General features: G+C 35.5%; 1 protein-coding gene across 3 annotated transcripts in view; it reads left to right on the forward strand.

The window, feature by feature from the left end:
- The window catches only part of MAP4K5 (mitogen-activated protein kinase kinase kinase kinase 5), a 113531-nt gene that overhangs the window by 42945 nt on the left and 42912 nt on the right, over positions 1–27674 (forward strand). For all 3 annotated transcript variants that reach the window (XM_047079687.1, XM_047079688.1, XM_047079689.1), the window contains exons 3-9: positions 8646–8736; positions 9229–9293; positions 13145–13200; positions 18392–18439; positions 18525–18567; positions 19372–19444; positions 25614–25745. In XM_047079687.1, the coding sequence (XP_046935643.1) occupies positions 8646–8736; positions 9229–9293; positions 13145–13200; positions 18392–18439; positions 18525–18567; positions 19372–19444; positions 25614–25745 (508 nt within the window). The remainder of the gene's footprint in view (positions 1–8645; positions 8737–9228; positions 9294–13144; positions 13201–18391; positions 18440–18524; positions 18568–19371; positions 19445–25613; positions 25746–27674) is intronic.

Consider the following 27674-nt stretch of genomic DNA (forward strand, 5'->3'; position numbering starts at 1 on the left):
AAAGTAAACTGTTGGAAGGAGCAGATTTTTTTTATTTTATTTTATTTTATTTTATTTTATTTTATTTTAATCACCCCCCACACCCCCATCAACCCTCAGTTTGTTCTCAGTTTTTAAGAGTTTCTTATAGTTTGCCTCCCTCCCTCTCTAACTTTTCTTTCCCTTCCCCTCCCCCATGGTCTTCTGTTAAGTTTCTCAGGATCCACTCAAGAGTGAAAACATATGGGATCTGTCTTTCTCTATATGACTTATTTCACTTAGCATAACACTCTCCAGTTCCATCCACGTTGCTACAAAAGGCCATATTTCATTCTCATTGCTACGTAGTATTCCATTGTGTATATAAACCACAATTTCTTTATCCATTCATCAGTTGATGGACATTTAGGCTCTTTCCATAATTTGGCTATTGTTGAGAGTGCTGCTATAAACATTGGGGTATAAGTGCCCCTATGCATCAGCACTCCTGTATCCCTTGGGTAAATTCCTAGTGGTGCTATTGCTGGGTCGTAGGGTAGATCTATTTTTAATTTTTTGAGGAACCTCCACACTGTTTTCCAGAGTGGCTGCACCAGTTTGCATTCCCACCAACAGTGCAAGAGGGTTCCTGTTCAGGAGCAGATTTTTAAAACAACCAAATTGATCTTCTAGAAATGAAAAATCATTACAAATTTAACATTCAACAGATGTAACAAGTTAGACATAGCTGAAGAGGCAATGAAGAAACTGTGCAAAATATAGCAAGCACAGAGAAGCAGACAAAAAATAAGAAAATGTAAAATACATGGAAGATAGAGTGAAAAGATTTAACTGAGATCTAATCAGAGTAGGGATACATTTGGGCAAAGGGAATGTTTGAAGCATTTATTGTGAAAAATTTTCCAGAACTGACAGGAAACACCAAATATTTAAGAATTCCAGCCAGAAAAAAAATTTTTTTTAAAGTGCACATTTGCATATGTCATGGTGAAACTGCAAAATACTGAAGACAGAAAATCTTTAAATCAACTAGAGAAGACATTATAGAAGAAGGACTATTAAGACTTAACAGTGACTTACCAAAACAATGAAGGTAGAAGACAGTGGATATCTTCAAAGAACTAAGAGGACTATAAACCTAGAATTGTACATCCAATGAAGATACCTTTTAATAATGAAGGCAGGATAAAGGCATTTTCATACAGAAGCTAACCATGTTTGTCACCAATAGAACCTCACTAAAGGAAATTCTAAAAGATAAACATTAAGCAGAAGGAATGTGATACCAGGTGGTAAGTCTGAGATGCAAAAAGTAAGAAGAGAAAAGAAAGTGATTAAATATGAGTAAATCTCAAAAAACTAAAGCATACCTATATACAAAAGGATAATGAAGATGATCTTTGCGAGAAAAGAACTAATATTCTGGCCAACAATAGAATGAGTTGGGAAGAAGTAATAGAGTTAAAGCATTCCAATGTTATTGTATTGTTTGAAAGGGGGAGTAAAGATAGGAATTATATGTAGCCTTTACCAAGGAAAATATGCACATTAAAGTTTCTAGGGTAACTTCTGAAGAATAGAAATAGCTTCTTTTCCAAACTGTTAGTGGGCGGTGAGTGGGTGTGGGAGAAAAAAACAAAACCAACCAAACAAACAAAAAACTCTAGCTTTTGAATATATTCCCTAGAAGTCAACAGTTATTCCTGAATTTAATCTCTTCCTTGCTCTGACTTATATAGTTTTTAGCTCATGCTGTGTTGACATTCTAATCATAGGCCACACCTCAATAGGGAGTCCACTCCTTAACAGAGTTGATTGTACGTCTTTTGCTGGAAAGAGGAACATTACAGTAAATATATTTCCAGGGGCCTGGGAATTATCTGATCTCCCAGATATTCCCATTCCACTTGTCAGCCCCCCCCCCCTTTTTTTAAACCTATTGCAGTTGCAAAGTCAGCTGAGGGTATGATGTCATGATTCAGCAATTCCAAAGATGACTTTCTGATTTGGGCTGTTAGGATTTCATAATGGTGCTTTTTCTCTCTCTATGCCTTGGGCCAGATGTTCTAGAAATTAGCATTGTCCTTTTATTGCTGTGTTGCTAAAGGAACCATGCTATAGCTCAACTCTAAGCCCCTTAAATTGCTGTAGATCAGCAGCTGCTCATGTAATTATAGATACTGGTTTAATTGATGACCTCAGTATTAAATCCATGATTTGCTACCATATTATTTGAGGGAGCATGCAGTGAATCTTATTGCTGCCTTTCATTTTGTCACAACCAGATTTTTAATACCTAATACCTTCCCTTCTTTCTTATTTTTTTAAGGGGGCATTATTAAAAGGGGGCTTTTAATCCTTTCCCAAGTTCTATCTTTTAGGACCTGTTTGGTTGCAAGAAACCCTTAAAAGAATATTGAATCCAGGTATAATCCAGAGGACTCTTACACGAAGAGTGCAACCAGTTTACTCCTGTTTATTTCCAGAATGTGAATGCCTGTGCTTTTTATGTCAACGAGTGCGTCCTATATAGTTCTAGTGTATTGCCTTCCAAGGCTTCTCTTCTTTCCTTATGTTTTTAGAAATGCCTTAAGTGTGGTATTAACAGAAGTCCAACCTGATCCTAATCTTAATGGACTGATTATAGCAGAAGTAGCTGGTAGCTGAATAAACACTGACATTGGCTAATTATATTCAAAACTAAGAAACTGAAAGCAAAAATCAACCACCTAAGTGACCCCAGGTGTTAAGGCTACATTTTTTTTTATACAGTAGTCTGCTGGGGGGAATGGGCTGCTCAATCCACTTAAAAACTGTAGTTTAGGGGTACCTGGGTGGCTCAGTCAGTTAAGCGTTCAACTCTTGATTTTTGGCTCGGGTCATGATCTTGCAGTTTGTGAGTTCGAGCCTCAAGTCGGGCTCTGCACTGTCAGTGTAGAACCTGCTTGGGATTCTCTCTTACCACCCCCTTGCTGCCCCTCCCCCCCTCAGAATAAGTAAATAAACTTTAAAAACAAAACTTTAAAAAAATGGTAGTTTAGGGTTGTAGTATGATGATAGACAGGAGGTGGCTTAGGAACAAGGGCCATCAGTAGAGTTTCTCCCTCTTTAAAACTTGGGTTTTAGGACATTGCAACGCTTGTTGCCCTTATTACCAAATCTATCTTTGAATATTAGCCTTGCAACACTGGTAGAGGTTGCAATCACTGCACTGGTGGTCACTGAACATTCTAACTGGGAACCCTAATGCAACACTTAAAAAAATTAAAAATGCAAATCCCAGTGTCAGTACCATCTAGAACCAGAATGAAGTAACCAATACCTGCACTGTCCATTTCTTCTTTATAGCTACCTTCCAGGGTTCAGGCCAATCTTAAGAGTACTAAGAAACAGGACTCGTTCCAGTGTCAACCATCCCAGACACACAGCTTCCATCCTTCTCTCGTTGGATCACTTTTTTGGCTAAAGAGGGCTGCTCTTTTCCTAGGAGTATCAGGCTGAGTTCCTTAAGACAGCCAGCCAGCCAGACATAATCACCCACCCTTAAAAGAGTCTGAGGTTATAACTTTCTGGTCTCGGTGATCAGCTATCTGATCCAGCTGTCTCTGCCTGTGCTTTGGCACACATTCAAGCTCTAGTGGATCTTTCCCTTCCTATATAAAGATGTACTCATAAGCCAGGTTTTCAGTACATCTCTAGTAACCTTAGCCACCGTCATTCATAGACTCTAATATTCCACTTTTAATGTGATTCTGCTGATTACCAATGACTTAGTCTCCATGGTTCAGATTTTACAGAGACCAAATATAATTAGCTCATCTCATTTCTTTTAGGTCAGTTATCCACCTCTGTGCCTTCAGCAAGTAGAAGATCACATGACACAAATTGTAGTTCTTGATGCATAGAGGTCAGTTTTCTTAGGAGGGCTATGGAGAGGCTGCCAGAGGTTAGTCCCTTAGAAAATAAGTGTCATTAACACAAATAGAAAGTCCAAAGAGAAAATTGATTTTTAAAAGAAGATACTGGTATCTTGGGACATATTAAATTCAGGGGGCTAGCAAGACCTCCAGAAGGAAATAACAGGTACTTAGTCAAAACTGCAGACATGGGGCTCTGTATTTCTCAGCTAGTCTCATCTTCACATTGCCTAAGTATGAAGAATAAAACTTCTCTTTTTTGAGAAAATAAACTCCTCAAAACCCATTTATACATGAACAACAGAGCTGGAACCTCTAGGCCTGAAGTGTCTGAATCCAGTGGATTTTATAGTATATTTCAAGGAAAGGAAACAGTAGTCTGGCATCACCCAATCAGAAGAATAAAATAAACCCCAATTTAGATCATTTTGAAGAAGCTGATATAAGCCATCAAAGAATAGCTACTTCTGTAATAAATAACTACATTTAGCTTATCTGCCTTTCAGGATAGACTGCAGAAATATTATCTTTATGTAAGTCTGTTCCATGGTACAGTTTCAATTCAGAGAAGATTCTAACCCCTTTGGATTAAATCTTAAGACAATGGTGAATCAGATATATGAAGAATATATTAAAAAATAGAGTTTATTCACTAAATATATCAAAGAAGCCGCAGTCCTCAAACATCTGAGTTATTAATGACCTATTCTTGTGAACTCTAGTTTCCATCTACAACTGTAAAAAACTGTTGCTTAGCCTCACCAAGGCCCCACATAGCTCACATAGCTTCTGCTGAGACCACAGTTGTGGGGTGGACCTCACCTAAATTTCCCCAGGAAATAGTGGTTTATTATTAGTATTAGTTCAGCCATATTATTGGCTTTTATAAGTCAGTTTAAGAATTTAGACACCATTAAGAAGTTAGGCATCATACTGGGTGTTATATATAGGGGATGAATCACTGATTATAGTACTATATGCTAACTAGGATGTAAATTAAAAATAATTAAAATTAAAAAAATAAAAGGACTTCACTGGAAAAACACAATTTTTTTTTAATGTTTATCATTTTTGAGAGAGAGAGGGAAAGACAGAGAGCAAACCGGGAAGGGGCAGAGAGAGAGGGAGACACAGAATCAGAAGCAGGCTCCAGGCTCTGAGCTGTCAGCACAGAGCCTGATGCGGGGCTCAAACTCACAGACCGCGAGATCATGACCTGAGCTATATATAACCCAACTGACTGAGCCACCCAGGCGCCCCTGGAAATAAAAAAAACCTTTATATTATCTGTGGCTCTGCTCCCTTCCAGGGGCACAGGCAGTGGAAATTGCCCATATGCAATTTTGTGTGTTCTGAAAAATGGTACAAATATGGTTTAAAATGATCATAAGAGGGGCACCTAGGCCCCTGGGTGGCTCCGTTGAGCGTCCGACTTCAGCTCAGGTCGTGGTCTCGCAGTTCATGAGTTCAAGCCCTACATCGGGCTCGCTGCTGTCAGCACAGAGCCTGCTTCAATCCTCTGTCACCCTCTCTCTCTCTGTCCAGCACCCATTTGCACTCTCAAAAATAATAAAGAAAGAAAAACATTTAAAAATAAAATAAATAAAATCATAAGCATGTTTAGGCTACTGAGGTGAAACATATTCTGTTTAAAATTTTATAAAAAAAAAAAAAAAAAAAAGAAGTTAGGCATCATTTGTGAAGTTACTCCTGTGAGAAAATCTGTTCTAAATTCCAGACTTAACTGAAGCATTTTCAGCACAGTTCACATATGACTTCTGTGCACATTTAAAAGTGAGTAGACTGAGGGGCGCCTGGGTGGCTCAGTTAAGCGTCCAACTTCGGCTCACGTCATGATCTCTCAGTTTGTGAGTTCGAGCCCTGCATCAGCGTCTGTGCTGACAGCTCGGAGCCTGGAGCCTACTTCAGATTCTGTGTTTCCCTTTCTCTCTCTGCTCCTAGCCTGCTCATACTCACTCACTCTCTCTCTCTCTCTCTCTCAAAAATAAACATAAAAAAAACCAAAAAACAAAAAACGAGTAGACTGAAATCCAAAGAGTAGTATATATTAACAAAGTTAGGTGATTCTTTACTCTTCTTTCATGTGTAATTCAGAGCTTCCTAATAAAGTGAAGGATAAACTAGAATCTAGCCTGCTTGTTGGAGATTAGCATGTGTAAAGAATGTTTTAATGCTGTAATGGAAAAGGCACTCCTCACAGAGGAGTGAGATACAAGGAGAAACAATATTCTGGTGCCCAGGAGCAGACAAAGACAGTCTGTGCACCTTGGTGAGCAGGCTTTTTACTGTAATTTGCAGGATTTACTCCCTACTTCTACATAAATTGATAATGGGAAACACAGATCATCATCTGTTTTAGATTATCTCCATTAAGCCCCTTCTACTGGCAGATGATTATGAAATAGGGTGTTTTGTTTTTGTTTTTGTTTTTGTTTTAGAGTGAAATCTTGCCTTTTACAACAACATGGATGGATCTAGAGGGTACAATGCTAAGTGAAATAAGTCAGAGAAAGACAAATACCGTATAATTTCACTCCTATCTGGAACTTAAGAAATAAATGAACAAAGAAACAAAAAAAAACAGACTTAACTATAGAGACAAACTGATGGTTACCAGAGGGGAGGTGGGTGACATAGGTGAAAGGGATTAAGAGCACAGTTATCATGATGAGCAGTGAGTAATGTATAGAATTGTTGAATCACTATATTGTATACCTGTGTATAGAATTGTTCAATCACTGTGTTGTATACCTGAAACTAACATAATGCTGTATGTTAACTATAATTAAGATAAAAACTTGAAAAAAAGAGACTACTATACAAAATGAAGTTTGATGGTATGGTGACAGTGCCATTTTAGGTGGTGTTCCCATAATAATTACGAAATTCCCATATCTAACCTGTATTTCATTTTTTTAATTTATTTTTTTTAATGTTTATTATTTTGAGAGACAGAGCGAGTGAGAGAGAGAGACCACTAGCCGGGAAGGGGCAGAGAGAGAGGGAGACAGAATATGAAGCAGGCTCCAGGCCCTGAGCTCTTAGCACAGAGCCGGATGTGGGGCTTGAACTCACTGAGAAATCATGACCTGAGCCAAACTCAGATGCTTAACCAACTGAGCCACCCAGGCATTCCTAACAAGTATTTCATTTTGTTAACTTTTCCTGTATAACTCAAACAAGTTTGTGATAAATTGGCAAACATGAATAAATTGGTGATAAATTTGTGATAAACGTGATAAATTGGCAAACAAGTTTGTGATAAATTGGCAAATATGAATAAGAAGAAAGCAAAATTACTTTTTTTTAATGTTTATTTTTTAGAGAGCTCGTGAGCGGGGGAGGGGTGAGAGTGGGGGACAGAGAATCCAAAGTGGGCTCTGTGCTGACAGCAGACAGCCGATGTGGGGCTCAAACTCACCAACTGCGAGATCATGACCTGAGCTGAAGTCAAGACGCTTAACCAATTGAACCACCCAGGTGCCCCTACTTTTTTTTTTTTTTTAATTTAAATTTTAGTTAACATGCAATGCAGTATTGGTTTCAGGAGTAGAATTCACTGATTCACCACCTCCATACAACACCCAGTGCTCGTCACAAGTGCTCTCCTTAAGACCCATCACCCATCTAGCCCATCTCCCACCCACCTCCCTCCATCAACCTTCAGTTCTCTATTGTTAAGAGTCTCTTGTGGTTTGTTTCCCTCTCCTCTCCCTCCCCCTCAACTCCCCATATGTACATCTTGTTTCTTAAACAAGGAACCCCCCATTTTGTTTCTTAAATTCTGCATGTCAGTGAAGTAAAAAAAAATACAGGCTCGAAGGGGTACATTCACCCCAATGTTTATAGCAGCATTATCAACAATAGCCAAACTATGGAAAGAGCCCAGCTGATGAATGGATAAAGAAAATGTGGTATATATACAATGGAATATTACTTAACCATCAAAAAGAATGAAATCTTAGGCACCTGGGTGGCTCAGTTGTTAAGTGTCCGGCTCTTGATTTTGGCTCAGGTCATGATCTCATGGTTCTTGGGATCAAGCCTTGTGTTGGACTCTGTGCTGACAGCACAGAACCTGCTTGGGATTCTCTCTCTCTCTCTCTCTCTCTCTCTCTCTCTCTCTGACCCTACCCTGCTCGCATGCTCTCTTTCTCTCTCTCAAAATAAATAAACACTAAAAACAAAAGACAACAACAAAAAGAGAATGAAATCTTCCCATTTCGTGGCATGAACTAGAAAATATGGTAAGTGATAAGTCAAGCAGAGCAAAATTACTTTTAATTTTACCGCCTGGACATAAAACATTGTGTAAGTTTTTTAAGATATTTCTTTCTTTATACATATGTATTTATATAACATATATAAAATACCTCTTTTTTAACATAGCATGAACATATTTTCATATCGAAACATGTTTTAACTGCATTATATGTATAACTGTGCCATAAATTATTTACTCATTCTTCCATTAAGTCACATTGTAGAAAACATTTATCTCTGTGCACATCTCCTTCAGAAAAAAAATTTTTTAAGTGAAATTATGAGTTCGAAGATTTTGTGTATTTTTAAGGCTTCTGCTTTTTTAGAAAGAATGTAGCAGTTTATATTCCCTTATATTGAGTATCTAATTCCTCATCTCTAACATTTACTGTAAAGTTTTTTTTTTTTCCCATATATGACTCAAAACGTAACTTTGTTACTAAGTTTTATCATTTTGTATTTCAGGAGATGATTTTTCTTTGATTCAACAAGAAATATTTATGGTTAAAGAATGTAAACATTGCAACATTGTTGCCTACTTTGGGAGCTATCTCAGGTAAAAAAAAAAAAAACAACATCTGCTCTCCTTGAATTTTGTATTTCTTTACTACCACTCTCCCTGCCTTTCATGTAAATGCTATTATACATATAAAATTTTAAAGTTATATTGTCTGAAGTTCTAAAATTTCTCAGGTTTTCTTGTAGTCTCCCCTGTTATATTAATAATGACATCTCCATTTATACATTTATACCTTATCTGACAATAAATATTATGAATGATTACAAGTGTTTTATCGCATAAAACTTATGCTAAACCATTTAAGATGGGAGCAAAACTGAAGTTACTCTGCTCTTCTGAATCTGGAAGAGAGACTGCCAGGGCAGTTTCCTGTTCCACCCTGTAATCCATTCTGAACCTTGGTGTGCTGAAGAGTGAAAGCCTTCAGGGTATTTCTTTCTTTTTTTTTTTTTTTTAAATATAATTTATTGTAAGGGTATTTCAGTGATTGAGAATTACTAGCTAATATAATTTTCTTTCTCTTATTAGTCGAGAAAAACTGTGGATTTGTATGGAATACTGTGGTGGCGGATCACTTCAAGATATTTACCATGGTACTGTTCATTTGACTTTACATTTTAAAAACAAACTTTGAGTTTAATGATTGTTGTTTTACATTTCTAGTTAACCAGGGATGTTGATGGGTACATATACCGTTTTTACATTGTTCTATTCTGCTCCTGCAGTATTGCATAAAAGAAATCTAAACTTTATTTATTTATTTATTTATTTTGGTTTTTTAGTAAATTTTCTGAAACCTGATCTGAGAAATCCAGAAGTTCTTATACAGTCCAAATTTTGCTTTTTAGATGTAGTCTCTAGGAAATCTTATGTGTGTCTAGGGAAGTATTTTATCTATATTTGAAACTGCCTCAATTTTTGTAAATAAGAATTGAATTACAAAGGTTAACTCTCACATAAAAGAAATTGTATATCTATCTTAGAAATCACTTAACCTAACTAAGAAAACAACTAGGTTTAGTTGTTGATGTATTTTTGTATTAAAATGTATAATTTTCAGGGCACCTGGGTGGCTTAGCTGGTTAAGTGTCTAACCTCGGCTCAGGTCATGATCTCATGGTTCATGAGTTTGAGCCCTGCTTAGGGCTCTGTGCTGACAGCTCAGAACCTGGAGCCTGCTTTGGATTCTGTGTCTCCCTCTCTGTGGCCCTCCCCCACTTGTGCATGTGCGCTCTCTCTCTCTCTCTCAGAAATAATAAAGGAATAAACTTTTTAAAAATATTGAAAAAATATATTTTCAAAAACTTGAAGTATTTTATTGAACATTCTGTTAATTTAGGCAGTTTTCTGAGTTGAATTAGATATTATCCATAACCATTTAGAAATAGTCTTTGTTTTGGCTCTACAATTTAGCTTCCAATTTGTTTTGTTTTTGACAGTTTCCTGATGTTTTAGTTAATGAGACTAAACACAGATCCTTATAAAACAATTTCTATTTTCTTTAACTAAATATGGAATAGTAAAACTCCCATTGCAACTTTGTACTGTATAGTTTATTAAGAATTATCTGAAATATTTTCAAACATTTCTATGCTAAAAGCTTTATGTGACAGCCTTATCAAATTTCAGTCATCCAGTTAACAAATACCACCATAGTAGATGTAAAAATAAGTGCTCTTCAGGTGTAAGTAATATTTAAATAATTTAAATAATTTTAGGTGTAAATAATATTTAAATAATTTGTAGCTTGTAGAGCTCAGATTGTTAAACTATCAGTCAGTTGGGGTGACTCAGTGGGTTGAGTGTCCACCCCTTGATTTTGGCTCAGATCATGATCTTACAGTTGCGAGATTGGGTCCCGCACTGGGCTCTGTACTGAGTGTGGAGCCTGCTTAAGATTCTCTCTCTCCCTCTCCTTCTGCCCCTTCCTGCTTTCTAAATAAAAAATAATAATAATAATTAAAAAATTAGTAGGGGCGCCTGGGTGGCGCAGTCGGTTAAGCGTCCGACTTCAGCCAGGTCACGATCTCACGGTCCGTGGGTTCGAGCCCCGCATCAGGCTCTGGGCTGATGGCTCGGAGCCTGGAGCCTGTTTCCGATTCTGTGTCTCCCTCTTTCTCTGCCCCTCCCCCGTTCATGCTCTGTCTCTCTCTGTCCCAAAAATAAATAAACGTTGAAAAAAAATAAAAAATAAAAAAAAAAAAAATTAGTAGAGCAATGGTTAAATAAACTATGTTGCACCTACAATATGGAATACTGTGAAGCATTTAAAAAGATAAAGTAGCTCCGTTTATATCCACTAGCTGTATCTCCCCAAGGCCTCTTTTTAAATGGAAAAACTAGATCATGAAAAATATGTATAGCATAACTGATAACACTTAGACATTTAAAAATATAATTTTTTATATTCACATTACATATGAATGTTAATGCACAACAAAATGAAAAGATGTGTCCCAAATGGGTAAGTCATTACTTCTAGGGGAGAAATGGGACTCCTAAGTAAAATTTTGAATTATAATGAAAATGTACTGATGTATTATTTAATTATAAATTAATAAATATAATAATTACCTAATTCTGTCACAACAAATAACCCATGACCAAAAAAAATAGTTGTGATTGATGTCTAAAGTCTGGATACTTTTTATTTAAAATAATTTTTAGCACCACATATATACTACAATTATATAAAATATTACAGAGTTTTTAAAACAAGAACAAATCCATTTTTTTACACACTAGTCATTTTCCTATGTATTATATCATGCTAGAATTATTGTTCTCTTATTTTACCATGTGTCTGATTTAAAAGAATTATTGGTACGGGCACCTGGGTGGCTCAGTCGGTTGAGCATCCGACTTCGGCTCAGGTCATGATCTCGCAGTTTGTGGGTTCGAGCCCCGCATCAGGCTCTGTGCTGACAGCTCAGAGCCTAGAGCCTGCTTCAGATTCTGCGTCTCCTTCTCTCTCTGCCCCTCCCCCACCTGTGCTCTGTCTCCCTCTGTCTCTCAAAAATAAATAAATGAAAAAAAAAAAAGAATTATTGGTAGAAAACAACTCTGTGCCACTCAATTTAAAATTCTTTCCTGTGATTTTAGGAAGAATTATCATTTATATGAAAAGTTTTTATATAATGATTATCATTTTTATTCACACTGACAGAACAAGAACTCAAGAATATGGATAAATAAACCTATATAGCTGCCATTGTTTTTACTACTTCCCCTTTTAAACTTAATGAATAATTTAAGACATTAATCTTACTTCTTGATATTTCTACTTTTCATTAGTAAACCTGATATTTTTTTAGTTAAATTGAATCTAAGAAGTGTCCATCCCTGTATATCGTATACTAGATAGCAGTAGAAATCAAGAACATGTATACTTAAAATAAACAGTTAATAAGATGATGCCTTCCCTTCTTTTATTACTATTCCATCAAGTTACTAGGAATCAAAATTTTATGTTCCTGAGTAGATGTAGAGAGCCAGTGATTAAAATAATACAGTAAAATATCTCTCTTGAAGAACGATTATGTGTAAGTACCTGATTTGGTTTCACTGTCAGCAAACACCAGATTTCAGATATTCTCTCATGGTATTGGAAGGCATAATTCTGAAGTGTCTGGTTAGGTACTTACAGAAAGATCTTATATTTTGTAATAGAGACCTGGTTGTCAGAAGTAACCTGGTTGCTTTTTAAATTCTTAGATAAGGTACTGGATCAAGCCTTCCTGTTTGAAAAATATAGGAAAGGATTATACTAAAGTAATATCTTGATCTTTATGTGTATGATTCCTCTTGGTATATTTCAACAATTGGTCTCTTATGGTTCTCCACTCTATATAACAATAATTCATTACATATGTTTATTTCTTTTCTTGGTTTTATTTTAGAGAAAATTTTCAGGATTAAGATCATGTCTGTTGTTTTCTATAGACTGTCCTATGGTGCCTACTACTGCACTTTGCAAGTAATGAATGCTTATATTTTCACAGACCAAAGTTGTTATGGAGTAAATCTTCTGTTTTTAAAGTACATTTTAAGGTTCTCAACTTTCCTTTTGTTTTGTTTCCTGATTATAAGAATAATGTGTGTTCATGGTGAGAAGCCATCCAATTATATACATAGAAGTTTTGTTAATACTTTGTCATTTTTTTTAAAGATTACTTGTTTATTTTTGAGGGAGACAAAGATAGTGTCAGTGGGGGAAAGGACAGAGAGAAAGGGAGATAGAATCCCAAGCAGGCTCTGCACTGTCAGCACAGAGCCCAACATGGGGCTTGATCCTACAAACACTGAGATCATGAGCTGAAAATCAAGAGTCGAACAGTGAACCAAGTGAGCCACCCAGGCGCCCCAATAGTTTGTCATTTTTAAGATGGACTGTTTGTAATGTGTTATTGACATGTGTAACTATGTGGTCTCTCTTTTTTCCTAGTTACTGGGCCATTATCAGAATTGCAGATAGCCTATGTATGCAGAGAAACTTTACAGGTACTACATTTGCTTATGTGGATAGAAAGGCAGTTATAGTTTCACAGTTGAAAACTGCAAAATGATAATCCCAAAAGAAAAGAAAAGAGAAAATAGGCTCCTCATTTAGAAGATCAGCAAGTAGTAATTTTGTTCATATCTTTTAAGGCATATTAGATTAGGAATTAATTCGTGATTACATTTTTTATTTTGGTAATTTATAACTCAAATTGTTAATTGATGCTTCTATCCCTACATTTCCTAGATTGTGTAATTTGTTTAGAAATGAATTTGGTGTTCTATATGTTCTTCTTCTGTATTTTAGAAACTGGGAGATTGACTTGATTTAAGAGAAAACTAGTCATTTCTAAGTATTGCTTTCCTCATGCTTTAGAAGGCATAGCATACCGTGTCAAATCTGAATGTTAAATATATGAAACATAAGAAACACATGAAAGTAAATTTTGCCAGTATATGTATGTATATATGAAATATATGAAAGTAAATTTGTCCAATATATATATGTATATTTCTGTAGTATTCCCATAACATGGAAATGTACTTTTTTGTGTTCACATAAAATACAAAACTAATCAGACACTCATAGCAGAGAATTACTGACAGATTGTTTTTCTTTGTGTTTTAATTTCCGAAGTTCATTGCTTTTTTTAAGTAACATATAGTGGAATATTATTCAATCATAAAAAGGAAGGAAATCCTGTCATTTGTGACAACATATTTGAAGCTGGAGGACATTATACTAAGTAAAATAAGCCAGGGACATAAAGACAAAATACTGCATGAGTCACTTATATGTAAAATCTAAAACAGTTGAACTCGTAGATGCAGAGAGTGGAATGATGGTTACCAGAGTTTGGGGCCCGGGGGTAGAAATGAGGAGATGTTGGTCAGAGTATAAAATTACAGTCATATAGATTGATTATTAATGTATAGCATGATAACTACAGTTAATGCTGTATTGAATATTGGAAATATGTTAAGAGAGTAAATTTCAGGTGCTCTTGTTATAAAAAAAAAACATAGTAACTATGAAGAGATGATATGTTAACTAGCTTGATTCAGATAATCATTTCACTATGTATATGTGTATCAAATCATGTTGTACACCCTAATATATAAAATTTTTATTAAATAAAGTTTTTTAAAAAAATAAAAAGGGCAGAGATTGTCAGAATGGAAGAAAGTAAAACCCCACTAGATGCTGCCTGTAAGAAATGTGCTTTTATAAAAACACAAATAGGTCAGAAGTAAAAGAAAAGAAAAACATACGTCATACTATTGAAAAGAAAGCTGAAGTGGCCATATTAATATCAGACAAAGTAGACTTCAGAGCAAAGACTATTACCTCTTTAAGGCCACTTCATAAAAAGCATAACAACCCTAAATGTTTAAGCCACTGATAACACAGCTTCAAAATAAATGAGCAAAAACTGATAGAACTTCCAGGAAAATAGACAAATCCACAGTTATAGTCACCTATACCCCTCTCACAATAATTTTGAAGAGCAAATAGGCAGAAAATCAGTAAGGATGCAGAAGACTTGAACAGTACAACCAAACAGTTTGACCTAACTGACATTTTAGTCTGACCAGTAGTGTGATACATATGCTTTTCAAGTGGGCATAGAGCATTTATAAGATAGACCATATTTGGGGTGATAAAATATGTTTCAATATATTGTATAGGATTTAAGTCATACAAAGTATATTCTCTGACCACACTGCAATTAAATTAAAAGTCAACAGAAATATTTCTGAAATATCTCCAAATATGTGGAAACTAAAGCACTAAACTAAGTTAAGTAACCCATGAGTCGAAGAAATCAGAAGAGAAACTAAAAAGTATTTTGAACCAAATGAAATGAAAACAACACATCAAAATTTTGGGGTGTTACTAAGGCAATACTTAGAAGGAAGTTTATAGCACTGAACATCTCTATTAGAAAGAAAAAAAGGTCTGAAATCAGTATCTTCAGCCTCCATCTTAAGAAATTTTTTAAAAATGAGCAAATTAAATCCAAAGTAGGCAGAGGAAGGAAATAATAAAGATCAGAGTGGAAATCAATGAAATAGCAGAAAAATGAGAAAATCAATAAAACCAAAATCTGACCCTTTGAGAAGATCACTAAAATTGATAAACCTCTAAGAGAAAACACAGTTACCAGTGTTAGGACTGAATATAAAGAAACTACAACAGAATCTATAAATTTTGAAAGAAAAGGATATTCAGTTCCCAGAGAACATTATGAATAGCTTTCTGTCAATAAGGCCTACAACTTAGAAAATATGAACAATTTCCTTGAGAGAAATCAACTGAATAATTCTGTATATATTCCCACAAAGAAAACTCCAAGTCAGATAATGTGGATGGATAAATTCTACCAAACATTTAAGGAAGAAATAATGCCAATTCTACACAAACTCTTCTAGAAAATTGAAGAGTAAAGGGTGCCTGGGTGGCTCAGTTGGTTGAGTGTCCGACTTCAGCTCAGGTCATGATCTCATGGTTTGTGGGTTCAAGCCCCACGTCGGTATCTTTGCTGGCAGTTCAGAGCCTGGAGCCTGCTTCAGATTCTGTGTCTCCCTCTCTCTCTCCCCCCCCCCCCACTTGTGCTCTGCCTCTCAAAAATGAATAAATGTTAAAAAAATTTAAAGAAAAGAAAATTGAAGAGTAGAGAATACCTCCCAAATCATTTTATGGGCCACCATTGCTCCAAAACCAAAACCAGATAATACTGCAAGAGAACAAAACTACAGACTAATAATACCCTTCATAAACACAGATGCAGAACTTTAAAAGGAAAATAAAAGATTAGCAAAGGTAATCCAACAATATATTTTAAAAGATAACACATCATCAAGTGAGGTTTATCCTAAAGTGCAACTATGATTTAGCATTCAAAAATCACTTCAAGTAATTAACCATAGTAGCAAACAGAATGAGAAAACTACATGGTCATCTTAAATAGACACGGAAAAAACATTTGGCAAAATCCAGCATTTGTTCCTGATAAAGATTCTGAGCATACTAGGAACAGAAAATTCAACAGAAAACTTGTTCAACCTGATAAAGAACACCTATGAAAAACCTACAACTAAATCATACTTAATGGTAAAGGACTAGATGCTTTCCCACCAAGATCAAACAGTGCAAAGATGCCTGCTCTCCTTCTTTTCAACATTGTATTAGAGGTTTCAGTTAGTGCAGTAAGACAAAAATGAAATAAAAGACATCCAGATTAGAAAGTAAGAAGTAAAACTGTCTTTATTCACAGACCACACAATCATGTGTGTAAAAAATGGAATAGAATCTACAAAGTAGCTTCTAGAACTAATAAGTGAGGCTAGAAAGCTTGCAGGATTCAAGATCCATGTACAAGATCAATTGGATTTCTATACACTGACTACATTCAGAACTTTAAAAAATAATACTAACATTAACAAAAATATGACATTCTTAAGGGAATGTATGTGACAAAAGATACGTAAACCCCCGCATACTAAAAACTGAAACTGCTAAGAAAAATTAAGACCTAAGTAAATGGAGAACTATGACATATTCATGGATGTGGAGACTCACAGTAGTTAAGATGTCAGTTCTCCCCAGGTTGACCCATAGATTCAGTGCAGTCCTGAGGATCTTGGCTATCTTAGTCAGTTGAGCATCTGACTCTTGATTTCCACTCAGGTCATGATCCCAAGGATGTGGGATCAAGCCCTGTGTCGGGCTCCACACTGAACATGGAACCTGCTTAAGATTCTCTCTTTCTCCTACTGTCCCTCTCCCCTGCTCATGTTCTCTCTCCCTAAAATAAAAATTAAAAATTAAAAAAAGACTTATGAAACTATAGGAATCAAAACATAATGGTATAGGTATAAGAGTAAATAAGTACCTCAATGGAACAGAAGGACCAGAAGTAAATCCTATATGGATGGCTGATTTTTAACAAAATCGAAAAGACAAATCTGTGAAAAAAGTACAGACTTTTCAATAAATAGTATTGGAATAATTGGACATCCCTATGCCAACAAATGAACCTTAAGTCATACTTCATATCATATGTAAAAACCCAAAAGTAATCACAGACCTAAATATAAACCCTAGAACTAGAACTTCTAGAAGGAAACAGAAGAGAATTTTGCAGTCTTGAATTAAGCAAAGCACTTTTGGACATAACACAAAAGTTTGAATGAAAAACTTGGTAAATTAGACTTTATCGAGATGAAAAACTTCCATTTTTCTAGAGACACTTAAGAGAATGAAGAGAGAAACTGCAGACTAGAAGAAGGTACTTGCAAAGTATATATCTGATCAAGAACTTGTATCCAGAGTCCATAAAGAACTCTCAAAATTCAGTAATAAAAAAAAATAAGAGCCTAATAAACAAATGGACAAAATATTTGAACAGACACTTCACCAAAGAATGGCCAAAATTAAAGACTGACCTTAAGAAGATTGATGAGAATATGGATTAACTGGAACTCTCATATACTGCTGGTTTCAATATAAAATGGTACAGCTGCTTTGGAAAACAGTTTGGCAGTTGCCTAAAGGTTTAAATTTATTAGCACCATACAATTCAGCCATTACACTCCTAGGTACCTGGAAGGAAAAAGTCATACTAGTACTTTTATATGAACCTTAAGAGCAACTTTATTTATAATAGCCGAATGCTTTAAACAACCCAACCATCCAAATGTCTATCAACAGATGGGTGTGTAAACAAATTGTTGTATATCTGTACAATGGAAATAATAAAAATGAACTATTGATATACACATTAACAAGGAATCTCAAATTAATTATTGTGAATGAAAGAGACCAGACAAAAAAAGAATATACTGTGAAAGTCAGTTTATGTAAAAGTCTGGAAAATTTAAATCTGTAGTAATAGAAGGTAGAGCAGTATTTGTGTGTAGGAGGGACTTTGGAGTGATGGATATGTTCCTTATCTTGATTGTGGTGGTGGTGGTGTTGTAAAATATTTCTGATTTTTACTAGAAAATGAATTCGAAATCTTAAAATACAGTAAAAAGAAACTGATTAGTAAAAAGAAACTCTTCTAGATTTTTCCCCCGCCTCTGAAGAAGACATTTAGTTTTTCTTATTCAGTGAGAATTTAAATAGAAAATATAGGCATTAAGTTTGCAGCTTTGCTAATGCATACTTTTTTTTTTTTTTAAACTTCAGGGTCTTGCCTATTTGCATACTAAAGGCAAAATGCATAGAGATATCAAAGTAAGTTCATTTAATATACTTAAATAGATAATTTTTGAAGGAATTTTGTGATATTAATTTAATAGTATTTGTATTTTTGTTTTAGGGTGCAAATATTTTATTGACAGATCATGGTGATGTAAAATTAGGTATGTTATTTCAAGTCTCTCACATTTTTCCTAAAAAATTTAGTAAAATTTTAAATGAGAATTAACATTATACAAGTTTAATATTCATATCAAGAACCACAATAATGTTCAAGTTTTGATCCAGTAATTTTACTCCTGACATTCTGTTTAAAGGAACTTAATCCTAAAGATAAAAAAAAAATCTATATTCATAGGAGTATTGATTATACACTGTTTATATAGAAAGAAGTACAAACATAGGACTAGCAATAGAGAAACTGTTAAAACTGTAATAAATCCACTTATGGAACATTATTCAGTCATCAGAATTAACAGTTAAGGAGAATAAGAGTAGAATCCCTGAGGTGTTACTTAAATGACAAAAATGAACTATACGTATAATCAGTTTTTTATAACCATGTGAAACAACAATAAAAAAGTATTTATAGAGAAAAAGCCTTTTTTAATGGCACCAAAATACTACCCTAGTTGTGTTAGAATAAAAGGCATCCATATGGGTGGTTTTTTTTTTTTTTTACCTTTTTTTCCCTTAATTAAACTTCAGTATGCTTGTAGTAAATTTTTTTATTAAACTATGTTCTTTATAAAGTATGTTTTATTCTAATAAAGTGCCAAAAAAATGATTTTCCTTTAATGAGCATGTTATAAACCAAGCAAGAAGAGATTTCGGGATTCAATTTATATATATTTCCCTGGCATTACTATCTGAATTATTAATAATGTCGTGCCTAAGGGTGAAATTTAGAGATGTTGGTGACTTTGTTGAAAGAACTAAAATTTTTGTCCAATTTTTTTCCCTACTAGCTGACTTTGGTGTGGCTGCAAAAATAACAGCTACCATTGCAAAGAGAAAATCTTTCATTGGCACCCCTTACTGGTAAGATACTATGATTGAATTTTGTGCATTTTCATTTCTTCACAGTTAGTGATCTGCATTGATACTTAGTAAGACAAGTGATAATACAAGTCTGGAGATTTGCATGCTCCTTGATACTATCATACTTCTGATTGGGAACTTTAATACTCATTTTTATTGTTCAGCTTTCCCTGAGTTAAAGTGCTAATAATAATTCCTACTGTCTCTGGGATTTTGTATTAAGAAGACTCATAGGTATGAGATTTTTCAAAAGAAAGACTTTTATTATGATCTCTTATCATTTTGTTACCCTTTTGGTATTGATTCTGTTTTAATATAGGATTTCAATTTCTGATTGTTTAAAATTCATGCATCCTACCATTAGTCTTTATCAGCTACCTTCCTTTTAACGCATCTTACCAAGTACTGACAAAACGATCTTTCTAAAATGCTGCTTTCATCAATGAAGACAGATAATTGAAATATAATAAAAAACCTAGTAATAAACCTTAATACATAAAATAATTTAGTGAAATTATAAAAGATAACATTTAAAGTTTGTAAAAAAGCTTGGATTTTTTTAAATAGTGTTTGAATAATATATTATTTGGAAAGAAATTTAAAGTCACTCCATACCGCATATCTAATGCCAAAATAAATTGTATATGGAAATAGTTCAATATAAAAGTGAAACCAAAAGAACTATCAGTAACTATCAGCTTTAAGAGTTAAGTAAGCCTTTCTTGGCACAAAAGCATAAAACATTAAAGGGTAAAAGTGATAGATTTAACTACATGAAAATTTAAAATGTCTGCGTATCTACCAGCTTGAACAAAAGTGAAAGGCAAGTAACAAGTCAGGAAATATCCTCTAAAATATGTATGACAGACTAGGTTTTAATGTCTTTAATGTATAAGTTCTTAAAGTATTTCATTAGAAGCAGAGTTATTAAAATAATACATAGAAGATGTCATAAAATATGAAAGTTGTTTCCCCTAACAATGACCAAAAATGTAAATTAAATAAGTAACACCATTATTTTCTTTCAAGTTGGAAAATATTTGGAATCATGGGTAAACCTATTACTATCACTAAATATTTGACAGTGAAAGTATAAATTGATAGCATAATTTTGAAGGATAATTTGGCAATAATGTTTTCCCAGAAACCTTTAACTGTGCTTGTATTCTTTAGTCTTAATTCTGCTTGTAGTAATTTATCAGAGAGGCATAGAAATTGTATGAAGAGCTTTATTACAATACTTTAAAGATTGAAGGGAAAGTATGCATGCACATGCAAAAGGAATTAGTTAAGGAAATTGTGTATGTTTATGCAAATCAGTGGAGTAAATTGCTGATATTAAAAATTCCTGTTGTAGGGGCACCTGGGTGGCTGAGTCAGTTAAGCATCTGACTCTTGATCTCAGCTCAGGTCATGATCTCATGGTTCCTGAGTTTGAGCCCTGCATCAGGCTCAGCACTGACAGTGCAGAGCCTGCTTGGGATTCTCTCTCCCCTCTCTTTCTGCCCTTACCCACTCACACACACTTTCTCTCTCAAAATAAATAAATAAACCAAAAAAAAAATTTTTTTTAATCCTATTGTAAAAGATGAATAGGCAATGGATAGGTTCATGATATACTATTATTCAAAAAAGCAAGATTAGGGCACCTGGGGCATCAAGGGACTCTTGATTTTAGTTCAGGTCATGATCTCACAGTTTGCGAGATCTAGCCCCATGTCACAGGGCCTGCTTGGGATTCTCTCTCCCCCTCTCTCTGCCCCTTCCTTGCTTGTATGTGTGTGTTTCTCTCTCTCTCTCTCTCTCTCTCTCTCTCTCTCTCTCTCTCTCTCTCTGTCTCACACACACACACACAAATAAACTTTCAAAAAAGAAACAAGTAAGATTAAAAGTAGCATAATGTAATACCATGTTATAGAAGATATGTGTGTGAATAAAATTTATGGATGTAAATATGTGAAACAATGGCTCTCTTTGGGTGGGATAATGTTTGACATGTATTCTTCCATGTAGGCCAAATTCTCTTTGTCAACACGTATCAATTTTAACAACAGGAAAAAAAAAATAAATATCACTTAAATAAAAGTTAAAAGAAAACATGACTAAGTTAGATTACCTATAGAATTTCTTTTATCACATGCCTGTTTCCTTCCTCAGTCTCTTGCTGTGACTTTCCTCCCCTGTGAACAGTCTTCTCTAGTCAAAATTTATGTTTTTTGTACCCTGACTATATCAGTTACTCTTTATTAGGTCCCTAGTATATTCGTCTTCTCTGTTTATCTTGAGTCCTGCCCTGTCTTGGGAAAGCCTTTATCTCCCCTTCTATTCTGAATGACAGCCTTGCTGGATAAAGGATCCTTGGCTGCATATTTTTCCTATTCAGCACGTTGAATATTTCCTGCCACTCCCTCTGGCCTGCCAAGTTTCAGTGGACAGGTCTGCTACTACCCTCATGTGTCTACCCTTGTAGGTGAAGGCCCGTTTGTCCCTAGCTGCTTTCAGAATTCTCTCCTTATCTTTGTATTTTGCCAGTTTCACTATGATAGGCCATGGTGTTGACCTGTTTTTAGTGACTCTGAAGGGAATTCTATGTGCCTCTTGGACTTGGATGCCTGTTTCCTTCCCCAGATTAGGGAAGTTCTCAGCTATAATTTGTTCAAATAAACCTTCTGCCCCTTTCTCTCTCTTCTTCTGGAACTCCTTTGTTACAGATATTATTTTGTTTCATTGAATCACTTAGCTCTCTAATTCTCCCCTCATGGTCTAGTAATTTCCTTTCCCTCTTTTTTTCAGCTTCATCATTTCCCATAATTTTATCTTCTGTTTCACTTATTCTCTCTTCTGCTTCTTCCGTTCTCACTGTCACTGCATCTAGTTTATTTTGCATCTCATTGACAACGTTTCTTAATTCATCATGACTATTTCTTAGGTCTTTGATCTCTATAGCAAGAGTCTCTCCTGTCTTCTATGCGTTTTTCAAGCCCAGCTATTAGTCTTATGACTGTTATTCTAAATTCTTGTTCAGATATATTGTTTATATCTGTTTTGAGCAATTCTCTGGCTGTCATTTCTTCCTGGATTTTCTTTTGAGGAGAATTCTTCCATTTTGTCATTTTGGCTCATTTTCTGTCTTTTAAGTATTTTAATAGCTTGTTATGTGTCCTACACCTGCGAGTACTACTATATTAAAAAGGGATCATACACTGTGCAGGGCCTTGCACTTTAGAAAGTGTTTTTGTAGTGTGTTGTATGCACTCTGTTGCTGCATATTTGGCTGCTCTGTCCCACTGGACAGTCCTCTGCAAAGCTCCTCCTTGCTCATAAGGGTGGATTGTTTGAAACTTCCACCAAGTGTTCTTTGATTTGTTTGTTGAAGTAACCCTGTAAAAAGGGAAGGGCGGGGAACCTCATCCCATACAAAGAGAAAAATGAAAGGAGCAAAAAAAAGACCAAGTATAGAATCAAAGAAGCTATAAGGCTTAATCCAGAGAGAGAGAAAGAAAAATAAAGAAGGAGATATAGAAAAGGTATTAAAAAAATTGAGTAAAAAATAAAAAAAGCCTGATTAAACAAACAAAACAGAGAAATATATATATGTATAAAGAATTGACCAAAAATCAAATCAGAAACTATGAGCCTGATTCCAAAGGAAAAAAAAGAGAGTAAAAAGAAGAGAAAAGAGAAGAAAAAAAAGAGAGAGAGAGAGAAACAGACTAACATACAAAACTGTAGGTCTGTTGGTGCCTGGGACTGGTGGCAGTGCTGGTCAGGAGGTCTGGTTCCCTCAGTGTCAGTCCCCTTCCAGTACAAAAGCATTTTCCAGGCACGGAGTGGCAGGGTTTGTTGTAATTGGTCCCACCTCCAGTGGAGGCTGCCGTGCTGTTTCCTGAAGCCCCACCATGTTGGTGATGGAGAAAAAAGTGGTGACACCCCAATCTTTCCTCCTCTGTCTGAGTGTCTCAAACTACTCTGTTCAGGCAGCCCTCACAGAATAGTGTGGGAATAGACTTGTCCTGCTCCACAGTCTCCCGGCCTCTTAGGCACTCAGCTGGGATTCAAAACCGATGTCTTAAAGGAGCCTGCACCCCACCTCCCCAGGACCCCATTCTGGTGTACCATGGTTCCACAGCCTTTCTCTCCCTTTTGTCTCTCCACAGAAGTGGTTCTCTCCCCTCCATGCCTACACTCTTATCTCCCCCAATTCTCATACTTGCACCTCTGTCTGCCAAGCTGTCTCCCTCCACCTGTGGAGATCTTCCTGTCACTCCCGCTATTGATTTCCTGGGTGTTCCAAGTGTTCTGACCTTAATACAGCTGTGTTTGAGGGATGAGAGAAATCCCTGTTCTCTACTTCTCCGCCATTTTAACTCTCCCTCAAGTCCTGCCCTGTCTTAAAAGTGTCGCACGCTCTGCCTTTCTTCAGCTGTGGCAGACTGATTGATCATCTCTGCCTTCCACTGAGCCAGGAAGTGTAACACTCTTGGTCAACTTGGTGCTTCAGTTGTCCACCCCTAACTGATTCTAGTGGGCAGAAGAGATAAAACGCATATGCTCTCTCTGGGTTCCAGCTCAACTTTCCTCTCTGAGACTTGCCTTTAGTCGTTTTGTTCCATAGTAATGATCATTTTCTTCTCTTTACTCCTATATCCATTTTTATGTATTTAGTACTTGCTTATAGCAGACATTTTTAGTATACATACTTTGTGTTCTTCACCACCTTTAGGTTGAGTGATATTGTGTTATATAACTTTGTGTAATCCAAATACTTATAAAAACAGCTTCTGTGTGGATATTTAATATCAATATAAATTAATTTTAAAATAGTAAACATTAAAAAAAGAATATTTCCCCTTAGTAATATCTACACTTTATAACATCAATTGCCATCATTATAAACCACTGAATCCCAAACAGGTAACTCCAACTAAGCCACTAAGTTGACCTTTAATCTTAGATATATTCACAGTTGTTTGATAATAGCTCTACTTCAATATCCACAAGCATTTTATACTTATATCAGTCTCTTCAGTCAACCCCTTTCATTCAGTCCCCTCTGCCACTGCCTTTGAAAAGTCATTTATCATTTTTCCCTTGTATTTTTGAAATTGTCTTCCAACTCATTCACCTGACTTTGGTTTTAGCTCCTCTCATACTGTGCTTCCTATTGCCATGAGTTTCAGAACAAGTTTATATCCAAAATTAAATCTTGCATTTTCACAATAAAATCTAAAATTCATTGTATAATCAGTAGGGCGTTCATTACCTAGCTCCTATGTCTGAGGTTCATTTTGCAAATACTTTTTAAATCCTCTCAAACTTTTATAAAATAAATTCATCCCAGACTGAATTACTAAAAAGTGATCATGTATTTGGACAAGAGTTAATACTCTCAGTTTCTGTACTTGTCATAGACTCCTAACAAGCAGCTTATGGCTCCATACCTGTCTGTAGGTCATACATTGAGTAGCATTGTCCTTTCACCTTTCCAGATGTTCCGTGCTCTTTTCCTGTCTCCCTGTATTTGCACTTGTTTCCTCTAACTAAAATGTTGAGGCTCCTCACTCACCTTACCTCCCTGCTGATTCATTCTCAAGTCTCACCTCCTTTGGGAGCCTTTCTGACCTTCATGGGGATTTAGGTATTCTTTCTTTTCCCATATTATATGACAAGATTCACAAAACAGAAACTAAAGTAAGACAACCAAATTTTTCCTCAGAGCACTAGTCTTCAGAGAAGATGGAAGATTTTTAAGTGATGAGTTTGAAAAGAGTATATCTTTATACATGTGGTCTTTATTAAGTCTTTCCTAGTAAATGTCTCTCAGCCTCTTTCCCTCTAGAAGTTGAGTGAATATAACAAAAAAGAGCAGATTTCATATCATTTTTAAAAAATAAAAATGGGGGCGCCTGGGTGGCGCAGTCGGTTAAGCGTCCGACTTCAGCCAGGTCACGATCTCGCGGTCCGTGAGTTCGAGCCCCGCGTCGGGCTCTGGGCTGATGGCTCAGAGCCTGGAGCCTGTTTCTGATTCTGTGTCTCCCTCTCTCTCTGCCCCTCCCCCGTTCATGCTCTGTCTCTCTCTGTCCCAAAAATAAATAAACGTTGAAAAAAAAAATTTTTGAAAAAAAAAAAATAAATAAATAAAAATGTTATATTCACTGATTCCTTCTAGGATGGCCCCAGAAGTTGCAGCAGTAGAAAAGAATGGCGGCTACAACCAACTCTGTGATATCTGGGCAGTAGGAATAACAGCAATTGAACTTGGAGAGCTTCAACCACCTATGTTTGATCTCCATCCAATGAGGTGTTCTCACTATTTACAATTATGCAGTTATTAATGAAGTCTTTGGGGAGAATTAAATATTGATAACTTGAGTATTTCCAGCTCATTTTCAAGTATGTTGAAATAGTAAAGGTGTTGTAAAGGACTTAGGGGTAATCAGTTGCACCCAATACCTGCTCTCTTGTGTTGTTTCCTAAGACAACGTGGAGTGAATCATCTGTACTATTTAAAGCTGTTCCATTAAGCAAATCTCCCTTAATCATACTAGATATAGCAGTTATCATTTGTAAAGTTTTTTTAAGTCTTTACATTTTTCCATCAATTGTTTCTTTTTCTGTTCTAAATTTTTTTTTTTTTCAACGTTTTATTTATTTTTTTGGGGACAGAGAGAGACAGAGCATGAACGGGGGAGGGGCAGAGAGAGAGGGAGACACAGAATCGGAAACAGGCTCCAGGCTCCGAGCCATCAGCCCAGAGCCTGACGCGGGGCTCGAACTCCCGGACCGCGAGATCGTGACCTGGCTGAAGTCGGACGCTTAACCGACTGCGCCACCCAGGCGCCCCTCTTTTTCTGTTCTAAGTGGAATTATGAGCAAATGATAGGATGTAGGTGACATTTTTTTTCTATTCTTTTTTTGATTTTTATTTTGCCTAGGGATAATTAAGAAGTAGTTACGCTTAGTATAATTATTATTTACATTTTAGGGTATATTGTCTCTCAAAAAAATATTTGATGGCCTTTGAAAGTGCTTTTATATTTTGAAGTAAAAGATGAATTGAGCTAAAATTTAAGCTTTTAAAGTATAAAGTTGAAAACAGTATAAAGTTGAAAAGAAAATCAACAGAGTGCAGGAAGTATTCTTCTAGCAAGATAGACAACGGATTAGTATACATGTATATATACATAAGGAATTTATTTAGAGACTCTGAAGGCAAAAGATAGACTGTTGATGAGCAAGTACCAAATACAAAGAAACTTGGAAAACTATTGGACTTCTCAAGTAACTAAAGATACAAAAGTTAAAAGATACCTACTTTTTGTTGGAATGCCATTATGTACAGATCTTTAGGATGTTACTTGTTAGGAGCAGTACAAATGTTTCTGTGATTCTACTACTTAGAAAATTATACTTAGGAAATAACCCAAGGGAAAAAAAAGCTAAGAATTATTCATTCCAGGTTAACAGTGGAAAAAAATCTGAATGTCCAATAGTTGGTGAATTAATCTTTTTTCTTAATTTTTTAATGAATTGTTAAGCAAAAATTTTCAACAGTTAAAGGCAGCTGTTACATATGCATAAACCAAAGCAACATGGAAAATTGATTATTAGTGAAAAAATCTATTATTACCTAATTATTGGTTAGCATTTAGATAAAGACTAAAGAAGAGCAGATTTAAAAGAATGCCTCACAGTTGTAAGAATATAAACTTTATATATGAATCATTTCATCTTTAAAAAGATAAATATCTTTGGTATTTAAAACCGAGTTTGGGGGCGCCTGGGTGGCTCAGTTGATTAAGCGTCCAACTTGGTCTCAGGTCATAATCTCATAGTTTGTGAGTTCGAGCCCCACATCGGGCTCTGTGCTGACAGCTTGGAGTCTGGAGCCTGCTTCAGATTCTGTGTCTCCCTCTCTGCCCCTCCCCTGCTTGTGCTCTGTCTCTCCCTCAAAAATAAATAAAACATAAAAAAATAAAAATTTATTAAAAAAAGACGGGTTTGCTTGGAAACCTATAAAGGGTTTTGTTGGAAAAACTGAAATAGAGCATTTTAGAACTTTTCTTAAATCTTCTATCCTTCTACCCCCAGAGTCCCTAGAAAATGAGTCAAAGGTGAATTCATACTGAAAGAAAATCCTCTTGCAGGTTGATTTCTGTATTATTCATAATGAGAGAATCTGGAAAGTTATTGTCCACAAGAGGGGAACAGACTAGGAAGTAGATATAAT

Source organism: Lynx rufus, unplaced genomic scaffold (genome assembly GCF_022079265.1).
Source record: "Lynx rufus isolate CCGP_SWC_20201006 ecotype Redwood Valley unplaced genomic scaffold, mLynRuf1.p SCAF_17, whole genome shotgun sequence".
Taxonomy (NCBI): Eukaryota; Metazoa; Chordata; class Mammalia; order Carnivora; family Felidae; genus Lynx; species Lynx rufus.